The sequence below is a fragment of the Drosophila takahashii genome, chromosome 3L, assembly GCF_030179915.1.
Source record: "Drosophila takahashii strain IR98-3 E-12201 chromosome 3L, DtakHiC1v2, whole genome shotgun sequence".
NCBI lineage: Eukaryota > Metazoa > Arthropoda > Insecta > Diptera > Drosophilidae > Drosophila > Drosophila takahashii.
In genome coordinates, this window is record NC_091680.1 from 2,463,764 (window position 1) to 2,486,510 (window position 22,747).

The window sequence follows — 22,747 nt, forward strand, 5'->3', positions numbered from 1 at the left end:
AACTAATGTATAAATTAATATTATTAATTATGATATAAAAATAATTATTTAAAAATGAACATTGAAACAAATTAGAAATATAGAATTATGAATTTAAAAACAGCCTATTTTTTACCTTAAAAAAACAATAAAAAATAATGTTAGTAATTAGGTAAATGAGGTAAATTGCTTCAATATTTTAAAAATAATAATAAGTTAAAAATATCAACTCATGGTTACTAGCCCGATAGTTAAAAGGGTGCACTTGGAGCGCTGGGATATACAATTAAATAAATTACATAAGGAACAAATTTAAATATTGAAATTATATTTTTTGCTACGAAAAAAAGTATCATTATAAACTAAATTAAAAATATTACAAATTTAATTTTTTTGAAGAAGTTTTATACCAAATTACACTCGTTGTTTAAGATTACTGGTTCTCCTTAGCCAATCTTCACTGTAACAAATTGGCGCCCAAAAAGAAACAAGCGTCTTGAGAGGATCCCGAGTTCCTAGATCAAAATACAGCTGGAAACATGAGCAACCGCCTAGAGACCAAGTACGAGAACCTGAGCAGCATCTTCCGGCTCAAGGGACACGATTACCAGAAGCAGTTCTGCCACCTGTATGCTCACCGCCTGGCCGAGATGACGCGCCTCCTGACGCCGCTGGCCCAGAAAAAGTGGGGCAGCAAGGAGCCCATCAAGAAGCTGTGCGAGCTGCGCGGCGAACAGGACGTCCACTGCATCCTGATTGGCACCATCTTCAAGCACCAGGCCCACAAACCCAGCATTCTGCGTGACATTTCCGAGGAGAACCAGTTGGCTCCACAGCCGCCGCGACAGAATTACTCGGAGCCGGAGGACAAGATTGTGCTGGAGGACGAGCTGCAGCGGGTGCGTCTCCAAGGCGAACTGAAGCCCGAGCTCCTGGCCACCGGCGTTGTGTGCGCCGCCCTCGGAGGCACCGACAGCGAGGGATTCTTCAATGTAAAAGACATGCTCTTCTACGAAAGTGGCCCGCAGAAGCCATTGGCCATGACTAAGAGGAGCCGCCTCCTAGTGCTCGCTTCGGGATTGGACCAACTGCAGGCCCACAACTTTGTGGAGGCCCTTAATCTCTTCCAGTACTGGCTGGCTGGGAGTCTGGGCAACGCCAAGGAGGCAGGCTCCATGGTGCGTTTGATAGTGGCTGGGAACTCCGTGCGAGCGAGTGCAGTGGCCCATGTGCCCACGCTCCAGGTGGCCCGCACCCAGGCGAATGCCAACGATACCGTCCAGGCTGTGACCCAATTGGATCAGTGGTTTGCCTCGTGGGCAAGGAGTTTACCAGTGGATGTAATGCCGGGAGCCTATGACCCAGCCAACTTTATGCTGCCCCAGCAGCCCTTCCACAAGTGCATGTTCCCCCAGGCCGCTCAGTTGGCCTCCTTCCAGGCGGTGATCAATCCCTACAACTGCCGGCTGGACGAGGCTTTGGTAATAGGAACCTCTGGCCAGAATGTATCCGATCTGCTGCGCAGCACCTCGCTGGAATCTCCGCTGGAGGCTTTACGATGCACCCTCACCTGGGGCCACATTGCGCCCACTGCGCCGGACACTCTGGCCTGCTATCCCTACATCGACAGCGATCCCTTCATCCTGCGCGAGTGTCCGCATGTGTATTTCGCCGGCAACTGCGAGTCCTTTGCCACGGAGCTTCATGAGGATTCCTCTAAGAAGAAACGCACGCGCCTGGTGTGCGTGCCCAGCTTCAGCCGGACGCAGAGCGTGGCCGTGGTGGACCTGGACACCCTGGACTGCCGCCAGGTCAACTTCAGCGTGGATACAGAATAAGAATCATTAATAAACCCCTTGTTAAGTCTTGAGAATCACTGGTTTTATTCGCTATCCTAGTGCACCACGGGTCCAAGAGGTTCGCCCCGGATATTGGCCAGATCCAGGCGGGAGTCGATGGTCTCGTCTATCAGTCCGATCACCGCGATGTTGTCCCCGCGGATGATGTGCAGCCCCAGGACGATCTGCTCAATCCCAGAGCTCGTGGAGAAAACCCGCTCATGGCACTCGTCGATGATGATGTTGATGGTCTGGTCGAAGCCCTTGAGGGTCCCAATGAAGTTCCGCCCGTCCGCCGTGATGATGGACACTGTGTGGTTGATGTAGGACTCCAGTCCGGACATTTTTGGCTAATCTTTTAGAGCTTCTGCGTCCAGCGGATGAAAATAAATACGAAAATGGCAAAACGATAGCAAGCGCGTCGCTCCGATAACGATAGCGATAACACTCGCCGAACAGCTGATACGGTTACGCTGCTCATGTAATCGGTGTGGATTTGAGGATTTTCTATTTTCCCTTAAGATTTCAATTAAATTGGTGAAAATGCTGCGTCGCCTTGTCCAAGTGGGTGCCCGGGAGCTGAGCCGCAGCCAATCCTCCGCCGCCACCGCCGCGGAGAAGTGGGATCTGTACGCCGGCGTGCTGGTGGAGCGCCTGCCTGTGGTCTCAAAGTCGCTGAATCCCCTCGAGAAACAGTTCCAGGACATGTTGTGGCGCGTGGAGTACGAGAACAGCCTGAAGTCCGACCACGAGCTGAAGCACGAGCGCGAGATTGTCCAGGCGGAGCTGATCAAGAAGGGCAAGATGCAGGTGGACATGGAGGACAGCGGCTCCAAGCAGACGGCGCAGGATCGCAAGGATGCCTACATCGAGGAGCTGAAGAAGTTTCAGCTGGGCGAGCGCACCACGCCCGATGATCAGGCTGGGAAGACCAGCTCCACGGATCGCTGCCTGGAGGACACACTCTATCTTCTCGTCCAGCAGAAGCTGGGACAGCAGGAGCACCTCGTCCTGCCGCAGGGAAAGCGGGAGGAGGGCGAATCCATGCGCCAGACGGCGGAGCGGGTGCTCCGCGAGCGTTGCGGCCAGGAGCTGCAGGTGCTCTTCTACGGCAATGCGCCCGTGGGCTTCCACAAGTACAAGTATCCTAGCAATCAGCGAACGGAGAGCGTTGGAGCCAAGGTCTTCTTCTACCGGGCATCCCTGCGATCTGGTCAGGTGGAGGAGAAGGTGGCCAAGTTCGAGTGGCTGCCCAAGGAGGCTCTAAACGGAAAGCTCACGAATGCCGCCTATGCGGAAAGCGTTAACAAGTTCTTGTTGTAATCGTAATTGTTAAATCTGTTTTGATATCTAATGAATAAATATAGATGCTACTTGGGCTGAAAAGTCCAGGGGATTAGCTATTTAAAGACTTTTATCTGGGATAAAACTGTTGAGATAGGATCAATATCAATTATACAAATCAGATCTTTTTTAAAAATATGGAACCAATACTTAAAAAAATTTTTTTTTAATTGGAAACTATCAATATTTGTAATTAATATATTAATAAAGATTAATTGGGAATTAATAAGTAAATATTTAGGGATGTTCCATTTTAATATAAAGTTTCAATTAATACAATTTTTTATTACGAGAATGTCAAAAAATAGACCAAATATAAATTATATGAAAATAACATAATTTCCCATCATATAACAATAAAAACACTCCACTCTTTTAACATTATTAGACATGGAGCAATATATTTATTTTTGCAATTCACGGATTGTAAATATACGTTCAATACAGAGGCAAATTTTATTGTTTTGTTTTTCTTCGTTCTTTTTTTTTGGTTTTTTATTTTTATTTTTGAAAAAGTTTACTACTTTCGTTTCGAATACACGTAGAAACTGGAGAAAACACAAGGCTGGAGGCTGAATATTATGTATTTTTTTTGGGTAGCAAGAGTATCTTAAACTTTTTGATATTTCAATTGTATCTCTATGTTCGTTACAAGTTACAGACATTCAATATGGAAAATGTGAGTTGCTCGATTACTGGAAGCTAAGCTGTATATCATCTGCTGTTCAGGCGCAAGTTGCTCAGTTTACGTTGACTATATCCTCGATTAAATATCTTCTCCGGCCACCTGACCACCAAACTGAAACGTCCAAATTTTAGATACTTTCATGGGGACTGTGATCTTGAAATAAATGCAAAAACTATCATGTTGATTGATAAATATATGTATTGCAAGGTGCTATTGTTGATTTTAGGTTCATTGTGGCATAGGTTCTTAAATAAGCATTAAACTGTTTGACTTAGAGACTAAATTATCGAAAATAATGGTGTAAATATATATTGTTTGCTTTGTTTTTTTTTGTGGTTTTGTTGGTTTTTAGAAATATACTTTAAATTGTAAGACATATGCTCAGGCGCGCCACTAAACAAGTTCTCCTTAGTTCTGGAACAGCGTTCGCGTAAAGTCTATGTAGTCCAGGGCATCCTTGATGGGCTGGCCGGAGCGCGGTTCGGAGAAGGGTTTCATGCGCTGCACGCAGTAGTCCGCCATGTCCTTGGTGAGGTTCTGTAAAAGGCGAAATGTTAGGAATGGTTCATACTAAGGTAAAAACAAGAGAGAACGCTATAGTCGGGTGGGTGTCCCGACTATCTAATACCCGCCACTCAGCTAAAAGGAGTGCGAGGGAGATGGATATATACAATTTTGATTGCGCATAACTTTTTAATGAATAGTCCGATTTGAAAAATGTCTTCTACATTTCGAGAGATATAAATATACACAACAAAATTGCATTTATACTTCTCGCGAATCTTTAAAGGTGTAGGCGCCAGACAAATTTTAAAATCGTTAGTGGGCGATTTTGGGCGTGGCACTCAGCTGAAATAAACTTGCGCTGCGTAGGAAGCCCAAGAATATGTGTGGGTAATCCCAACTTTCTAGCTTTTGTAGTTTTCGATATCTCAGCGTTCATACGGACAGACAGACAGACCTTTTACTCTACGAGTAACGGGTATAAATATACTTACGCAGTAGAGCTCCTCCTTGGTGACGTAGGGACGGTCGGCGGCGGTGATGGCGCGGAAGGCATTCTCGATCTCCTCGTAGGACTGCACGTTCTCCGTCTCTTTGGAGATCATGAACGCAATGTATTCCTGCAGGGAGACGTAGCCATCGCGGTTGGGATCGACCACATCGAGGATGGCCTCGAATTCCGGGTCGGGTTGGCCCTCCTCCACCATGGGCAGGTCGTAGCCGAGGGCGCGCAGGCAGGACTTGAACTCCTGGTGATTCAGCTTGCCGCTCTTGTCCTTGTCGAAGTGCTTGAACATCATCGAGAACTCCTTGAGGGAATCCTCAGATACTCCAGAGTGATTGCGTGCCTGGATCTGCTGCTCCAGATTGTGCTGCATGCGCATGGAGAGCTGGTCGAGCTGATCCCACTGCTGGGCCAAGCCCACTGTCGAGTGTTCCGTGTAGCGATTGTCCAGGATCAGATGCTCCTCCAGCAAAGCGCCCAGCTCCTCGATCTTCTTGAGATCGACGCGACGGGCACGCACCTCGGTGGCCTTGACGCGAAGCGCCTCCAGTTGCTGTTCCAAAGAACCGGAGCCTTCCATCATGGACGTTCTGTGGGATTTGCGATGTGCGTGGTTGAGAATTGGCGGTTGAAATACAAGCATTCGTTAGTAGGGCAGACAATATCGAGTGATTAGGTCTCAAACAAATTTGGAACGTTACAATGATATAATGCATATAAGAAAAGCAAATCTTGTTAGAGGTCTGTTACGGGCAGCGAATATTATTTTCTGGATTTTTCGGGCTTGCAACTAGTTTGTCTTCCCATTGTTTTTTTGTTTATATTTACAGGTGTCTGTGGGAATTTATTTTTTTGGCGGGACGCGAGTTCTTTGGGTTTAGTGTAGTTAAGATTGTTTTCTTTTTGAGTTTGTCAGCAACAAATAAAGACGAAAGTTGTCTAATTTCTAGGAAGCGAGTTAAAAATAAGAATAGCGCCAAACGGAACGTTTAAATTGGAAAAAGCTACTAGATTTTGGTTAAACACTCTTCGATTGAACAGAAGAAATATGATAATAATTTAAATTGCTCGATTTCTACGTATTTTTGTTCTATATGCTCTCGATTTGCATGCTAAAGAGTTTAGTTGTTCGTTAATTTTGGAGTAAGTTGAGGTGAGAGACCAGAGGAATAATGGAGCACGTTGATATATCTAGTTGACATATCGGGTGGGTCGGGATCGGTGGTGCTCTCGCTAATGCAACTAACTAAAACTAGGCCTTAGTTATTGCTCGATCTTATCAGTGTGGATAGTATTTTATTTACAGGCCCTCGGCGCACGAGGTGCCAAAGCAAGAGAGTTACTCCCAAAGGTTAGTGGAGGCGCAGCGGGGCTCCAACGCGAGTTAAGAGGAACCAAAAAAGATCACAACAGAAAATAACAAGAGTTCGAAACGCAGAATTACCCTTGACGGTTATAACCCAGCATATAATATCTAGAAAATATAGAATGGATCTTTCAGTTACGTAGTATTTCACAAGACCACAAGACTTGTTTTCGGATTCGTGTGGATTGGATTGGATGGATGGGTGTTTGATCCGAGAAAACCGACACAGTAAACCCCCGTAAATAACCCTAACCCAACCCCAACTAACCTGGTCTCTGTGAGCCACTGGTGGAAGAGATTGGCGTGCTTGGCGAACTCCTTGCGCAGCTTGTCGTTCTCCTCCTGCCGCTTGGCCTCCTTGGCAAGTTCGCCATCGCGTTCCTCTATGATCTTTTGCAGGTTACGCCAGGTCTCCTCAAGAGCTTCCATGGTGAACCACGTGTAGGGATTGGGTCCAACATTAAAGCTCTTGATCTTCTGGTCGAGTGCTGCCAATGCCTTGAAATCAGCTTCGGCCGACGAGAGGGACGCCTGGAATTGGGCATGGGCGTCGCGCAGGGCGCGGATTTCTTCGATCGAATTGCAGCGAACAGGATCTGTGAGATCCTCCTCGGCATTTTCGAACCAAGAATTGAAGGCCGAAGCTTTCTTGGCAAATGTCAAGTAGAGTTCCTCGATCTGGCGGAACTGCTCCTGCATGGCCAGCAGTCGCTGTTTGCGGGTATCGCTGGCATCGCGCAGCTTCTGCCACCTGGCAATCACGTCGCCATGGCGCTTCAGAATGGCCGGCGATTGGGCGTGGCTGGCGTTGATCAGTTGGTCCTTCAGTGCGGTGATGTTGTGGATGCCCTCCTGCTCGAAGGCATTGAGACCTGAATGGGAAAGATTTATAAATTAATAAGTGAACTAGATTATATCTAGAGCAATGCGGGAATCATTCAATTTTTTCTGTATCGTTTCTTGGCTATTTTTGATTTATTTAATTTAATTCTATGTGAAGTGAATTAAATGATGTTCTAATTTCTAAGCTCAAACTAAACTAATTCTATTAAACTAAAAATTGAAATTATTTCATTCACATAAAACAAATAAAATTAAAAATAATTCATTTAATAAAATTCATTCAATCCTATTAAACTCAAAACTCCTATTAATTAAATTTAATAAAAATTCATAATAATTCATTGAATTAAATTCATTCAATTCTATTAAACTCAAAATTCAATTCTATTAAACTTAACATTAAAATTCATTCAATTCTTTAAACCAAAAATTCTAATTAATTCATTCACATAAAACAAGAAAATTGATAAATTCATTCATAAAATTATTTCAATTCAAGAAAATTCAAAATAATTCATTGAATTTAATTCATTAAATTCTATTGAACTCAAAACTAAAGTTCATTAAATTCTTTAAACTAAAAATTCTAATTAATTCATTCGCATAAAACAAGAAAATTCAAAATAATTCATTGTATAATAAGTTATTATATTATTATTAATAACCCATTCACACCCACCTGCATCGAATGTCTCCTGCTTGGTCAACAGCGTCTGCACGGTGGACAGATCCCGCCCGAACTCATCGGAGCGCACATAGTTCTCCTTGTCGTCGATCCAGCTCTCCACCACATCGGCCTTCCACATGAACTGCAAGTAAGCAGAGTTGTCCAGCAGGGCGCCCTTGCGACGGGCGGCCAAAGCCGAAAGGTTGTCCAGCTTCAGCTTCAGCTGCTGGCAGCGCTGGGCAATGGACTCGCCATGGTGGTTCTTGGCCTCCACCAGCTCGCTGCCCTGGTCGCAAATCAAGGAGCAGCGATCCTTGTGGGCGGTAAAGTCCGTCTCGAAGGCGTCGTGCTTCTTCAGCAGACCCTGAACGGCGGCCATCGAGTCGCCATAGTCCTCAACCGAAAGCAACTGCTGCTTCTCGGTGATCCAGGCCTCCTCCTCCTCCACTTGGGCCAGGAACTGCTGGTAGGTCAGCGACTCATCCAGCTTCTGGCCACGCGTGGCAGCCAGATTCTTGAGTTCAGCCCAAGCCTGATTGAGAGCCTTCAGGCGCTGCTCAATCTCGGGAACTCCAAGATTAGAGACATCCATCAGCTTCTCGCCAGCCTCCTGAACAGCCTGAATGGCCGGCTCATGGGAGCCCAGCTCCGCCTCCAAACGCTTATGTTTCTTCTTCAGATTCTGGACACCCGTCAAATCGCGACCATAATCATCGGAGCCCACCAGCAGCTTCTTCTCCTTGATCCAGCTCTCCTCGTCGGCAATGTCGCGGAAGAATTGGTGCAGGGTCAGGGCCTCATTCAAACGCGCCTGGCGATGGGCAGCCAGGTTGCAGATGCGCTCGTAGCGCTCATTGATGCTCTGGCGCTTCTCCTGGATGCCCGCAGTATCGAACTGGCCGCTCTCCACCAAGGAATCGGCCTGGTTGTTCATGTCCTTGATGCGGTCTTCGTGCGCCACGATATCCGCCTCGACCAACTGATGCTTCTTCATGAGGTTTTGGACCGAGGCCAAATCCTTACCAGAATCCTCAGTGGTCAACAGACTCTCGACCTCGCCCAACCAGAAGTCCAAATCCTTGACAGCAGCGATATAGGTGCGCTGCTTATTGGCCTCCTTGAGCTTCAGCGACTTCTCAGTAGTCTTGTGAGTGAGATATTCCCACTGATCGGCGATCTGTGTGAGCCGCTTCTGCACCGCATCCTCCGAACCGCTGCACTGCTTCTTATCAATCAGATTGCCGCCCATGGCGAGGACACTCTGAATACGATCCGCATTGGCTGCCAACTCAGCCTCGAAGGCCTGGTGCTTCTGGTGCTTCGACTGGATGTTGGCCGGATCCTTGTAGCTCTCCTCGGTGGCCAGCTGCAGCTTCTCGGCGATCCAGTTCTCGATCTCGTCGGCATCGCGCGAGAACTGCTGCAGTGTCTGTTCGTCGCCCAAGCGGGAACGCTTCTCGATGAGGCCATCCTTAAGATGACGCCACCTCTCCAGCACCTGCTTCCTCTTCTCATCGACCAAATTGGAGGCATAGTGATTCTGGGCAATCAACTGATCGGCCACCGTCTGCAGGGCCGCAATCTTCTGCTCATGCCCATTGATGGCCTTGTCGAAGTCCTCGTGCTTCTTGATCAGCGCCTCCACATTGCCGCCGGCATTGGCATCGTCATCCGCATTTAAGAAGGCCTCGCGGGCCGACATCCAGGACTCGGCCAACTCGCAGTCGCGCATGTACAGCTGCAGATCCAAGTTCTGCTCCAGCTGCAGACGCCTCTCCGTCCAGGCCTTCTCCAGATCCTCGCGTGCCTTGGCCAGATCCTCGATCTGCTCCTTAATCTCCGGCGACGCGTAGTGATTCGCCTGCAGCAGCTCGTTTCCAAACTGCTCGAAGGCACCGAAGGTTCCGGCGCGGGCATCGATCTCCGTGCGATGTTCCTGGGGGAAATTCAGGGTGAAAATAGATTAGTTTATGGATTTAGAGATCTGGATAAGGTAACGCCGTGTTAGAACAACATTGCAACGCTGGCTGGCTGGGGCCGCTGAGGATCGGATCGATTGCTGCAGCCTCGAATTAGTCAAAAGTAACGAAAAGAACGAAGTTAAACTGAACAATTCGGTGGATAAACTGGGTGAAACGTGAACGGATGTTCCATGATGATGATGATGAGAGGATTGGTACAGAAAGCTGTATAGTTTGAATTATTTAAACATGTAGGTATATAAAGCTATATACAGGAGAAGATAAGATGGGTATTATAGCTCAGATTTTTCATAAATTTTGGTATTTAGAAAACCTAGAGTTTCTTTAAATATTTCCTATATTCTAACATTTTTGGTAAGAGCAAAGAAGGTTTTAATAAAATTGGTTGTTTAAAAGGAACTATTGCAAAACGAATCTTATGATAATAAAAGAAATTCGTTTTTCAGAATAAAGAACCCAACATATCATCTCGTGAATTTAAATCTTAGAAATCATAGAAATTTTGAAAAAAGCTAAATATATTATACGAATAAATGATCTTAAGTCTACTTGAAAAACATAAAATCTTGAAAGCTATTAATACATTTGATGGTAAAACAAAATATTACATTTTTATAAAGACTAAAAATTAAAAAAAAGAATCATTTTTGGCTTTCAGTTTTTTTTCAGACGGATGAATTCAACATTTTATTTTTAAATACCCATAAGATCATTGATCTTCGTGAATTTTGACTTTTACGTATATCAATTTAGCACAAAACTTCATATATTATACGAATAAATGATCTTAACTTCACGTAAAAAACATAAAACCTTGTAAACCTTATCTGGACATTGAGAAATCATTAAGATCCGAGTGAGGGGGTTAATGCTGATGACGGCCCGATGTGTGTAAGCAATATATTAGATAAGATAACAGGAAACCGCTTGGTGTTACCAAGAGAACAAAATATATGTGTGTGTGTGAAAAGGAAAAGCTAAAGCCGTAGATATGGTCTGATATTTGTACATGAAGGGTATTCACACTGATCGAAATAAAGATAACCAAGGAATTTCAAGTACCCTTTGGATATACACAATGTTTTTGGAATGGATGATACGAGTTTTGGCGAGCGCACACACAAAAACACAACGAAACACGGATATGGAGTGATGGTGGTTAGCGAAGGATCTACCTCGTCGCCGGATGGAGATGCGATGCTGGTGGTCGAGGCGGTGGCCTTACGAGGCGAGGAGCTGCTGCCCAGTGTGAACTCAATCTCGGCACGATGTGCCTGATTAATTGTTTATTTGTTTTTAGGGGTTTGAAATGTAGAAACACAACCATGATGGGGATATTTTTGGATGTTGTCATGAACCATGAACCATGTTGCCGTTGTCGATTGTTCGTTGTTCGTTTTTGACATATGACACGAACCAATAAAAAACAAAACCAAAAAGACAAGATAATATAGTCGAGAGGTGTTCAGATATGAGGGATAAAACGGTCTGCTGTTCAAAGAATGTTAATACTTAGGGGGGATATAAAGAAATATTATAAGAGGGTTTTCACTTTCCGTTCTTAAGAGAAAAACTACAAAAAACGGAAAAGTGTAAATGCCATTATGTTGTGTTTTTTAATACCTATCGAAATGTAGAAGCAATTATTCCAATCGGACTATTCATTGAAAAGTTATGAGCAAATAATGGAATTCAAGCAGTGCAAGCAGTGGATTAAGAGGAAAAACTACAAAAAACGGAAAGGTATAAATGCAATTTTGTTGTGCTTATTAATACCTATCAAAATGTAGAAGAAATTGTTCAAATCGGACCATTAATTCAAAAGTTATGAGCAAATAAAGAAATTTAAGTAGTGCAAGCAGTTCAAGCAGTGGCTTTGCACCATAAATATCTCCATATCCCTGAAAACTTTTTAAATTTTAAATTCAGAAAGTGAAAACCCCTAAGATTTTAAACGTTCCTTCAATTTAATTAGATGCTAGTTAAAATTATAGTCGTATTCTCCATCGACATCCTCACCTGATGACGTTCAATCAAAGCCTCGGCTCCGGTGACATCGTTGGCCAGCTCGTCGGAGGTGACCAGGCTCATCATCGAGTTGATCCAGGCCAGCAGATCGCGGTAGTCGCTGAGGAAGCGCTGCAGGTCGTACGAATCGAGCAGCTTCTCCTTGCGGGCCGTCGACTTGGTGATGATCTGGTCCCACATCTCGTTGATCTCCTTCTGCTTGGCGTACGTCTGCTCGGCGGTGTCGGGATGCGATTGCATCAGCCTATTGGCGGTCTCGTCCAGCTGGCGGATCTTGTCCCGCAGAGCGGCCAAATCCCGCTCCACTCCCTCGTGCTTGCGCTGCAAAGTCTGGACACTGCGCAGATCCTTGCCCAAGTCGTCGTTGTTCAGGGCATTGGCCTTCTCGGCAATCCAGTCCTTGGTCTCGTCGATGTCGCGATGGAAGCGCTGCACCTCGTGGGCGGAGCCCAGTTGGCTGGCCTTTTCGGCGGTCAGAGTCTGCAGATTGTTCCACTTCTCGTTGAGATCCTGCATCTGCGTTTGGATCTTCAGGGCGGCCTCCGTTTGTCCCAGTGAAGTCAGCTGCACGGCAATCTCGTTCATGTTGGCCAGACGCACTTCGTTGGCTTTCAGGTCGTCGTTGAAGTCGTCGAACTTCTTTTGGAGAACCTCTACCTCCTCCAGATCCTCGCCCACAACATCGGCGATCTGGGCGTGGTTCTCCTTGTCTCTGATCCACTGGGCCAAATCGGCAGCCTCGCGAACGAGGACGTACGCCTTTACGGTCTCATTCAACTTATTCTGACGCTCGCGGGCGAGAGCCAAAAGATTATCGTACTGCGAGTTGATTTGGTTCTGTCGCTTGGCAATCGAATGGTTGTCCACGAGGTTCTGCTGCGAGGCACTCAAACCGGCTTCAATCTTCTTGATATAAGCAGCTGGGACGAAACCCTGACGATCGTTGACCTCCACCTTCCACCAGTCCTTGTTGTTCGAGTTGAGGAGAGTCAACACATCGCCCTTCTTCATGGACACCTCACGCGGGGATTTCTCGGTGTAATCGTAGAGAGCCACCACGCATTCTTTGCCTGTGATATCCACCACAGGGGTCTCCTGCTGGCGGCAGTTCTTGGCCTGCTCCTGCAGCGCCTGGATGGTGTTGCCAAAGGCCTCGAGATCCGAGACGAGAGCCTCGTGCTTCTTGAGCAGCGCCTCCGAGGAATCCTCGTCCTTGCCGTAATCACTGCCCGTGGCAATCGGCTCCTTTTCGCGCATCCACGACTCCGCCTCGTTGGCATCGGCAAAGTACTGATGCGCCTGCAGCGAGTCGTCCAAATCCTGTTTGCGCTGGCTGGACTTCTCCTTCAGCGTGTTCCACTGATCTTGCAGGGCCTCCAGACGCTGACGGATGTCGTCGCTGGCGAAGGGCTGATCCTTCAGCATGTTCTCGCCTGAGCTAATGACATTCAACAGTCTAGCCTCATGGTTATTGATCTCAGCGAGGACAGCCTGGTGCTTCTTGATCAGATTCTGCACGCCAATCAAATCGCGACCGCGGTTGGTCGAAGCAGCAATGGGTTCCTTCTCGCGAATCCAGGCAGCCTCATCCTCCAAGTCGCGGAAGAGCTGCTGCACCTGCAGCGAGTCCAGCAGATGCTGCTTCCTCTCGCCCATGGGCGCCGCCAAGGCGGCATAGCGAGCCGAGAGATTGCCCTCCTTGTTGCGAATGTTGTCGGCATCAAAGTGACCCGACTCAATGAACTTATTCGCGGCCACCTTGATGCTTTCGATGCGATCCTGGTGGGCCATCACATCGGCCTCCAGCAGAGCGTGCTTCTTCTGCAGATTCTGTACAGAGGTCAGATCCTTGCCATGATCCTCGGACAGCAGCTGACCCTCAATCTCGCTCAGCCAGAGCTCAATGTCCTCGATAGTCCTGTTGAATTGCTGCTGCTGGCAGGCCTCGTTCAGCTTGGTGCCCTTCTTGTCCGAGGCCTGGACGAGCGTCTCCCACAGGACGACGATCTCCTGCATGCGAGTGTTGATCTGATCGGCGGCATAGTGCTGCTTCTCAATCAGCTCGGTGCCCACATTCGTAATATCCTCAATCCTCGACTTGTTGGCATTGAGTTCGTGCTCAAAGTTCTGGTGCTTCTGCATCTTGCCATTGAGATTAGTGGGATCCAGGTAGCTGTCGTCCGTGGCAAACTTTAGCTTCTCGCTGATCCAGCCCTTGGTTTCGTCGCAGTCCCGCTCGAATTGCTGATAGCGGTTGGAGTCCTCCAGCAGCTGGCGACGTCGCGAGGATTTCTCTTGGAGAGCAGCCCGCCTGGCCAAAAGCATCTGGCGACGCTGAGCCACATCATCAGCCGCATAGTGCTGGCCATCAATCAGCTTGGTGGCAAAGATATCCAGCGCTTTGATCTTCTCCTCCTGGGCGGCCAGACTCTTCTCAAAGTCCTCGTGCTTCTTGATGAGAGCCTCCACTGAATCCAGAGAATCCCCGAGATCCTCATTCGCCAGAAAGGCCTCCTGCTTGGCCATCCAGGTGTCGGCCTGCTCGGTGTCGCGGTAGAAGAGTTGCAAATCCATGCACTGCTCGTAGAGGATGCGGCGATCCTCCCACAGCGACAGCAGCGAGCTCTTGTCGTTCTCCAGAGCGGCCAGCTTCTCCTGAATCTCGGCGGCGGCATAGTGCTCACGCTCGAGGAGTTTCTGCCCGGATTCGGTGGTCAGCTTGAAGCTATCCTCGCGCGCATCGATCTCGCCCTTGTGCTCCTGGTGGCGCTCCAGCAGAGCCTCCGCACCGGCCACATCCTTGGCCAGCTCGTCGGCCGAAATGATGGCCTTCATGCCGTTGATCCAGGACACCAGATCCCGGAAGTCGGCGAGGAAACGGTGCAGGTAGTAGGACTCATCCAGCTTCTGCTTGCGCTCGCGCGCCTTGGTGGTCAAACTCTGCCAGTAGTTGGCGATCTCGGACTGCTTGTCGCGGATCTGGTCGCTGTGATCGGCGTGAATGGAGCAAAGGCGCTGGGCCTCCGCCCCCAAAGTGGATACCTTGTCCTCCAGCGCAGCCAAATCGCGCTCCACTCCCTCGTGCTTGCGCTGCAGCGCCTGAACACTGGCCAAATCGCGGCCATAATCATCCGATGAGAGCACCACATCCTTCTCGGCAATCCAGGCGACAGTCTCGTCGGCATCGCGATTGAAACGCTGGATCTCGTGGGCCCCGAAGAGCTTCTCCTGCCGCACAATGGCCAGCTGCTTCAAGCGCTGCCAAGCTTCATTCAGCTCCTCCTTGCGCTTGGTGATGGTATCCCTCTCTGGATGACCATCCTGCACTAGTTTATCGGCCAACTGGTTGACCTCGGTCACACGATACTCCTGCGAGGCCATGTCCTTCTGGAACTCATCGAACTTGCGCTGCAGCACCTCCACGTGCTCCAAGTCCTGGCCAAACTCATCGGCGGTCACGAAGGTCTCCTTGTCCTTGATCCAGAACATGACCTCCTCGCACTGGCGAAGGAATTGCACCAGGACAAGAGCCTGCTGAAGCTTCAAGCCCTTCTCGGCCAGCCGGCTGAGGAGCAACTCCCACAGCTTGTGGAGTTCATCGAGACGCACCTGAATCGACTCGGAGGCAAAGTGCTGCTGGTTGATCATCTCCTGACCCGTGTTGTCCAGCGAAACGATGGCATTGCTGTGCGCCGACACCTCCGCCTCGAAGGCCTGGTGCTTCTGGATCTTGGCCTGCAGATTGGTGGGATCGCGGTAGCTCTCCTCGCTGGCCGCCTGCAGCTTCTCGTGGATCCACGACTCCAGCTCGTCGGCATCGCGCTTGAAGTACTGGAAGCGGCGCGAATCCTCCAGCTTCTCGCGCTTCTGGCGCGTCTCGATCTTGAAGTCATTGTAGCGCGAGAGCACCTGCTCACGCCGCTCCTGGATGTCCTCGACTGTCTCGAGGATCTTCACCTCCTTGGGTGTGAAGTTCTCCATTTCGATGGTTCGTTTGCTTGTCTAGTTTATTCTTTCGTTCGTTTTGATATTGATATTGCTGTGGTGGTTTAGAAATTAGTTTTAATTTATTTTTAAGTATTTCATTTAGATTTTACCTTGGGCTCCTCTGGGCGCTGTTTTTATTTTAATTTAATACTGCTACTTCCTCTTCATCAAACGTTCGACCGTGCTCAACTGCAAAAGGAAATGGAGGGGGAATAATTAGTTTAATTCGGTTTAATCAGCACAAACGCAACCAGACTGAGTCAATTACTTAATCGTTGGGTCATTCATAAGATGGGGAAAAAAAACAACCATGGGAATAAATAACTTAAAAACAGTTGAGGCTGGCATTTCACAAATTTATTATCTTTTAAGCTTGTTTGGATATTTCTGAATTTTGTTTTAAATTCTGAGAGTATCATACTCATTTTGTAGTATTTTTATTTTAATTCATTCATTTGATTTTACGTCGCCTAATGGAATTTATATTATCTTGAAAAGGGAAGCAAAATAAAAACAAACAAATGTAGAGCTTATTTATTTGTAATTTAAAGCTTATTGTGGTATTTCTGTTTTTTGAATTAAATTCTGAGAGTATCGTCCTCATTTCGAAGTATTTTTTTCATTCTTTTGTTTTTGCGTCGCCTAATGAAATTTATATTATCTTTAAAAGGGGAAAAAAACAAACAAATGTAGAGCTTAAAAACGATATAGGAATCCCCTTATATAACAATATTTTCTTTAAATTTTTAATTTAATATAAATATTTTTGTTTCAGCCGAATTTGTATAAACTCACTTTTAGAATTTGGTACCCACATATTTTTTAGCACCCTGGTTTTTTTATCACATACCTAAAATCATATTTATGTAATTTTTATACATTTAGAATGAAAGTTCCAAACTTCCTTCTAAACAATTTAAAATTTGTAACTGTCTTACTAATCATTGTATAATTTTCCCCACATATTTCTCACTTAGTTGTCGACTGCTCCTCAGGTCGATGATCACATCGATCGACAGCCTCGTCCCCTTTTTTCGTAACCTCAACGCTTGCACACACAACTACTCCAAAGCAAACTAAAACTGCGAAAGTGACGCATTCTCCCTTGCTGATTAGGTTCCATCGGCTATCGCTATCTTATCGCCTACATTCTCAATTTCCGAGTTATTTCCAGCACAGAAATACATAAAAAGAAACGCTTTATTCGAAACATACATTTGAAATGACATAACCAACAGTTTAGGACTTAAAAACTATCCAGATCCCGTGATAAATCGGCCAGCATTTCCATAAACAAATGCGATTTGGCCTCGTCTTCGTGGCTTTCGTTGGAGGTATCCTTCCCCGAAAGCGAGAGTTGCTGGAGGAGATTGGAGAGGGTGCTCCACACATTCGGTGGCCAATTCTCCGCAAAGAGCGGCATGAAGAGTTCGTTTAGTTGATCCGCTTTTATGGCTCCTGATTGCAGCATGGATCTCAGGAGTTTTTCCAGCATTCGAAAGTTGTCCATATTGTGACCCATCTCCTGCACAAAACTTATGCTGAGCAGGCCTTCGTAGATTCCCGGTGAGGCTTCACTGGCCAGGAACTGTGGTGAACGCCACACGGAGCAGCAGGATGAGATTACATGGTCATCAAGGTAACTTGGTTTTCTGTTGATAAGCAGCTGGAGGAGATGCACCAATCCCGAGCCAATTAGGTGATAGAAAACAGTGGGCATTTGGGGAAACAATACAGCCTGTTGGGATTGTTTGAGCAGTTCTCCAAGATCCTCCCGACATCCCACATTTTCGGGCCGCAAACTGAGGCAGTGCAGCCACTGTTGAAGCTGGAAGAGCAACTCCGACAAGCTGAAGCCCAAATCTGGTCTAAGTTGGAGTTCAGTGGAGCCACCGCTGGAAATACCAGCTGCATCCGCCTTGTTTCTGTTGGAGTGGAAAACCTTAATGGCAAGTTCCTGGAGATCCCCATGATAAAATGTGGATTGGAGGACACTAGATTGGAGCCACTGCTGCAGTTGCGACTGAGCTTGAATGCGAATCAAATGCGCATAGGTGGAACGCAGCACCGCATTGGTGCTGGCGGGTAGTAGGGCCTCCAGCGATTGACCTATGCGCCTGTCCAGCATTTGAGGCACTTGCTCCTTCCACCGCTGACAGACCTTCTCCCTGGCCTCCTGGAAGATCTGCTGCAGCTTCTGGTACACCTCCTCCTGCTTTATAGAGCTGATTTCATTCACTCTAGCATCCGCTGACGACTTGGAGGGCAGTAGAATCTCCTGCTGGGCATCCTTCACCACGCACTTGAAACTGCGTTCGGTCACGAATTCAATTAACCGCCTGGTGGAGGCATTTTGCGAGTGCAGGAAGGCATCGGCCAACTTGCGCTGCTGCTGCTCCGAGGGAGTCAACTCACTAGAAGTCTCCTTGGCGGCCACACCACTGCCAGTCTGCTGCAGTTGCTCCAGCCTGGTGGTGATGTACCTAAACCGACCACTCTTCGCCTGACGAGAGGGCGTGATGCTCACGCGGAACTCTTGAAGAAAAGGACAAGCCACGGGGAGAAGTTCCTCTAGTAAAGAACTATTCGATTTCTCCTGGCAACGCAGGCCATTCAGGCAGAGATCCACAACCGATGATGAACTAATCAAAGCCCTATGACTGTAGTAACCATTGACCAACTGCGGCTGTGCATCCAACAGCCAGCCTATGCAACTCCTGGCCATAAACACAGCTCCTGGTTGCAGTTTATCCATATGCAAACCCGCATACAATCCGTAGAGCAGCTCCAAGGTGGCCAGCGAGTCGGGAAGATGCAGGCTGACCAAATCGAGCATCACCAGGTATTGAACCAACCAGGGTAGAGTGATCAGCAGCTTGCCCTGCCGCATAGAGCGTTCCAAGATCTCGCGGAGATTGAAATCCGGATGAAAGTGGCTGCGCAACTGCAGTTGTTGTGGGCAAAGATGTGGAGGCGTTGGATTGCCATGTTGGGTAGTCCCACTGAAAGGCAAAACAGTGACATAGCCCAGAAATTTGGCCAGGATTAGCATGTTGGCCATGGCCTGGACACGAACCAGGTAAGGTCCCTGCTGAGCGGACTGCTCCTCGGTACCCACATCCTCGGCCAGCTGGAGCAGATCAAAGGTGGAGTCGTTGTGACGCACTAACTGCGCAAATAGAGCGAGTTTCAGGTGCACCAAAAAAGCCAGCGACGAACAGCTGGCTATAAAGTCACGGAAAAAGGCCTGCGAACGGGGAAACTGACCCTCCACACTGGAATTCGAGGTCACCAGTCGCTGGGCGAGTTTATTGTGCCTCAGAGGATCCAGTTTTAAGCCCAGTTCTTCAGGAGATTCGGTGGTTTCAGTGGCGGAGATTAGCAGTTGACTGACAAACAACTTGGCAAAGTGAGCCATATTCACCGGATGCTCCGATACCTTGAAGATTTCCCTAATCCGAGGAGTCAACTCGCTGGCAAAGTTGAAAATGCGATTCAGGTGGCTCACCTCCCACTGCTTGAGGGTTTTATAGAACAAATCTCGCTGGGTTTTAAAGGCCCCGAACTCATTTTGCGTGGGAAAGTTGTCCCGCGAATCCTTTTCCACATGATAGTAGACATTCTGTTGAGCCGATGAGGAGGAGGTGTCCAGGGAAAAGGGTGTGGACAGCTCCTGTCTCTGTTGGCAGCTCATTTCCAGTTGTTGCACCATCGCCGCTGGCAGCAGGCTCAATCTCTCGTTCTGCAGGAGAACTCCTAGGGTTCTCTTATCCAATTGTAGCAGTAGCTTTTCCTGATTTTCTAGCATTTTCAAGGCAAAAAAGACACAACTTTTGTACTGGGTGAGTCGCTCCAAGGCAGCGGGAGCTTCAGATTCTGCAGAGGATTGCCCAAAGTCTCTTATGTTGACCAACTGCATCACAAAGCTCAGTTCACTGAGGACATTGGGCACTAGATTCAAGTCCATTAGCAGGCTATAAATGCTGGCCAGCAACTGCAACTGGTGGGTATCGCTCACATCCTCCAGATTGAAGGTTTCCCCGGGGAATATCTCATCGTCGGGGGTTCTCTCCTGCTGACTGATTGGAGCCTCACTTTTGATCTCCTGCTTGTTGAGCAGCAGCGATTTGCGTGCCTCCATTTCGAGGGCGGCTCCCTGACTTCTATCGAAGATCTCGCTGCTCTGCGAGATGCGCCAGAGATTGTTGTCGTTGCTAAAGGAACTGGTGTCGCCAAAGGAGGAGGAGCTGGCCGAGACATTCTTGCTGATGGTCATGGGTAGAACTCTTCGCCTGGGTTTGGATTGGGGTGTGGTTACGGCTCCTTGCTGATTCTGCTGTGGCGTGGTCTTCTTCTTGGAACGCTGCTGGCTTTGGTTGGGCGTGGTGACCAGAAAGTCGCCCAGGCAGAAGCTATGACCTCCTCCGGGAGGAGCTGCTCCTCCTCCACTTCTATTGGGCGTGCTGCAAAACTGACCGCCACTTCCTGGCGTGGATCTGCGACCCTGCGGCTGCTGGCGAGCTGGAGTTGCGGAGTTTCCGCTCCTGTTGAGGATCAGAGATTCATTAAACTGTAGCTGCTCCTCCAGATCCTTCACCACATCGTCGGTTGGTGGTGCTTTGGGCTGTCGAATGGGTGTCAAAGATTGAACAGGAGTCTCCGAGCTGCGAGAGTAGAAATAAGGCTTGGTGGTCTGACGCAGTGCAGCCAAAAAGTAGGCGGCAAAGTCCTCCAGGCTGCAGGTGTCCTTGCCGCCCTTGCTTTTGAAGTGCCCCACGAATTTCTGCTGCAGCTGGGGGCGTGGCACCTTCTCCAATTGCAGAAGCAACTGCTGCAGATGCTTCTCTTCCGGCTTAGTCATTTTTTAGGGTGAGTATCTCTTAGGGGAGTCCCTCTGTGGGCATGATCTTTCTATTTTTGACCTTTCGCCCTCCTCCTCCTCTCTTCTCTTCTCCTTTCTTTCTTGTTTCCCTGCAACGGAAGAGGAGAGAGAAGGGAAATGTGTGTTGGCTCGGCTTTTCTGGGTTTTTCGTTTTCTAATTTATTTTTATATTTTTGAGATTTGTTTGGATTTTGGGTTTGAATTTGGGTTGAAGTTGCAGGATTTTTATTTTTTCTTCTTCTTTTTTTTGTATTGACATCACTTTTTTCACACACACTAAACTAAAACAAAGCGAGATGCACGAAAGACATTACGAGTTATCAAATTTAGGCGGCGATGACATCATCACCTGTACTAAAAGCTATAAGAAGTGAAATATTGGTTAGGATAGAAGGGTTAAAGTTAAGGGGTTACAGGTCCATTTTTGGGGAAATTTATAAGATTACTAAAAAAATTTCACAGATAGTGTGGGCTAATTTATCTAAACATTGAGAAGAGGAAAATAAACATAATATTTATTTATTTTTAGACACAAACAAATTAGTATTTGTTTATATTTAGCAAAGCCCAAAAATCCTATTTATGTTTTTCTATGACCAGTTATTACTGTACTGCATACCAGCTACCAATAGAGCAATTAAGATAAGGAAATCTAAGATATGTCTGGAATGTGCCAAAAGATTACTAAAATTATGAAATTTCAAATATCTTTAGATGAAATAATTGCTATTTACAAGTAGTGATTAAGCATTTACTACTGTACTTTCAAATAATTTAAACCAATTTAGCAATTTCGATTTGAAATGCCCGGAATTTAGCAATTAAATTATTTAAAAATTTTAAAATTCCAAGATTTTAAGATCTTAAGATGAAATATTAAGTACAAGTTAAGGGAGACCTCCCTATAGAAGGGGTCAAAACAGTGACATCATTTCGGGGAGAGGGTGGGGTCAAACATGCAGACAAACAAACAAATAACACACATTGCCGCAGGAAATTGAAATAAATCAGAGGGAGATAGCAACAATCCAGGGCTTGGCAGCCATACAAAAATTTGTTTCACAAACACACACACACTTACACATGGGCAGGCAATTTAACTGTTTATCGCGGTGGCGAATAAAAACAACAACAGTAAACACAAGTGCGAGAGAACCCACCTTAATGAAAAGAGAGCGAAAGAAAACACATACACCACTCACGAATGAGGGAAAGAGGGAGAGAGAGAGAGCGAGAGAGCGAAACATTAATTGAAGTGTCTATCAGAAAATAGCCGAGGATGACGTAATGCGTACGGTTTGGAATTATGAGCAATCATTGAAGAGGCCCCAAAATCAACTAGTACGCAAAGTGCACATATAAACCCCAAAGATTGACAGAATTACAAACATACAAAAACATGCTATGCCAAAGTCAAGGACATTTCCCCCACCCAAAAAACAGGTTTTGGCAAATGTAAGGCAAACAATTTACTATTTTTTTTACTCGTACTTAAACTCTCTCGCAAACACAAACGAGCCAAGAGAGAGCGTGGGAGAAAGCTCTCTCGCGCTTTCTCTCTGCTGAAGTTGCCGCACCACCGACACCACCCACCCCACCCCCCGATGACGTACACACACACACACCGACTTCTGTACTCCTGCGTAACTCACACACACACATGCACAACTGGAGTACCAGATACTTTTTCTTCAATTGCAATTAGAATCCCGAATTTGAAAAAGAATATCAAAATTTTGATGCCTAATTAAGCACTGGCATTGGACCTCTCGACTTTCAGTTATGGCCAAGACTTTTCTCTCACTTTTAGCCTGTTTAATTGGATTTTTGTGTCGCCTTCGAGGGTGTGGCGTTGACCCGAAAAATTTTCACTTTACACGCAAACCGAATTTCAATTGCAATTTGAACCCAACTAACGGTAAGCTACGTGCGAAAATCATAGAACAACTTACACTTTGATGGAAAACGTATCCGTTTACAGTTAATTTCTTAATTAAACTATTGATTTTCAGTAGTTATTCGCAATTTACACGGAGCGCCTCAATATTCACGGACCGCACGCAGAATTTTTTTTTTCAATATGTCGGCCGATTAGTGATGTGAGAAGTCATCAAAGCATCGATAGTTTTGTAAA

General features: G+C 46.9%; 5 protein-coding genes across 8 annotated transcripts; 2 read left to right on the plus strand and 3 right to left on the minus strand.

The window, feature by feature from the left end:
• Positions 1-429: 429 nt before the first annotated feature.
• PolD2 (DNA polymerase delta subunit 2) lies at positions 430-2,190 on the plus strand. The gene has a single exon (XM_017140908.3). It carries the CDS (start codon positions 519-521, stop codon positions 1,815-1,817), a length of 1,299 nt encoding a protein of 432 aa, XP_016996397.2. The 5' UTR covers positions 430-518; the 3' UTR covers positions 1,818-2,190.
• LOC108056884 (U6 snRNA-associated Sm-like protein LSm8) lies at positions 1,836-2,283 on the minus strand. Its single transcript, XM_017140910.3, has one exon. The coding sequence runs from the start codon at positions 2,159-2,161 to the stop codon at positions 1,874-1,876; it is 288 nt and encodes a 95-aa protein (XP_016996399.1). The 5' UTR covers positions 2,162-2,283; the 3' UTR covers positions 1,836-1,873.
• mRpL46 (mitochondrial ribosomal protein L46) lies at positions 2,272-3,220 on the plus strand. The gene has a single exon (XM_017140909.3). It carries the CDS (start codon positions 2,361-2,363, stop codon positions 3,138-3,140), a length of 780 nt encoding a protein of 259 aa, XP_016996398.2. The 5' UTR covers positions 2,272-2,360; the 3' UTR covers positions 3,141-3,220.
• Positions 3,221-4,029: 809 nt separating this feature from the next.
• Positions 4,030-22,703, minus strand: alpha-Spec (alpha spectrin). 4 transcript variants are annotated; one of them, XM_017140906.3, is made up of 9 exons: positions 22,566-22,703; positions 15,842-15,920; positions 11,736-15,783; positions 10,892-10,990; positions 7,747-9,670; positions 6,493-7,096; positions 6,303-6,332; positions 4,848-5,448; positions 4,030-4,386 (listed from the first exon to the last, which is right to left on the minus strand). In XM_017140906.3, the coding sequence occupies exons 3-9, from the start codon at positions 15,723-15,725 to the stop codon at positions 4,258-4,260; spliced, it is 7,377 nt and encodes a 2,458-aa protein (XP_016996395.1). In that variant the 5' UTR covers positions 15,726-15,783; positions 15,842-15,920; positions 22,566-22,703; the 3' UTR covers positions 4,030-4,257. The 4 variants fall into 4 exon arrangements, with proteins under 4 accessions (XP_016996395.1, XP_016996393.1, XP_070070670.1 ...); XM_017140904.3 differs by lacking the exon at positions 10,892-10,990; XM_070214569.1 differs by lacking the exon at positions 6,303-6,332.
• dlt (codanin-1 like protein dlt) lies at positions 16,914-22,690 on the minus strand. Its single transcript, XM_017140907.3, has 2 exons — positions 22,566-22,690; positions 16,914-20,702 (listed from the first exon to the last, which is right to left on the minus strand). The coding sequence occupies exon 2, from the start codon at positions 20,590-20,592 to the stop codon at positions 16,978-16,980; it is 3,615 nt and encodes a 1,204-aa protein (XP_016996396.2). The 5' UTR covers positions 20,593-20,702; positions 22,566-22,690; the 3' UTR covers positions 16,914-16,977.
• Positions 22,704-22,747: the final 44 nt, after the last annotated feature.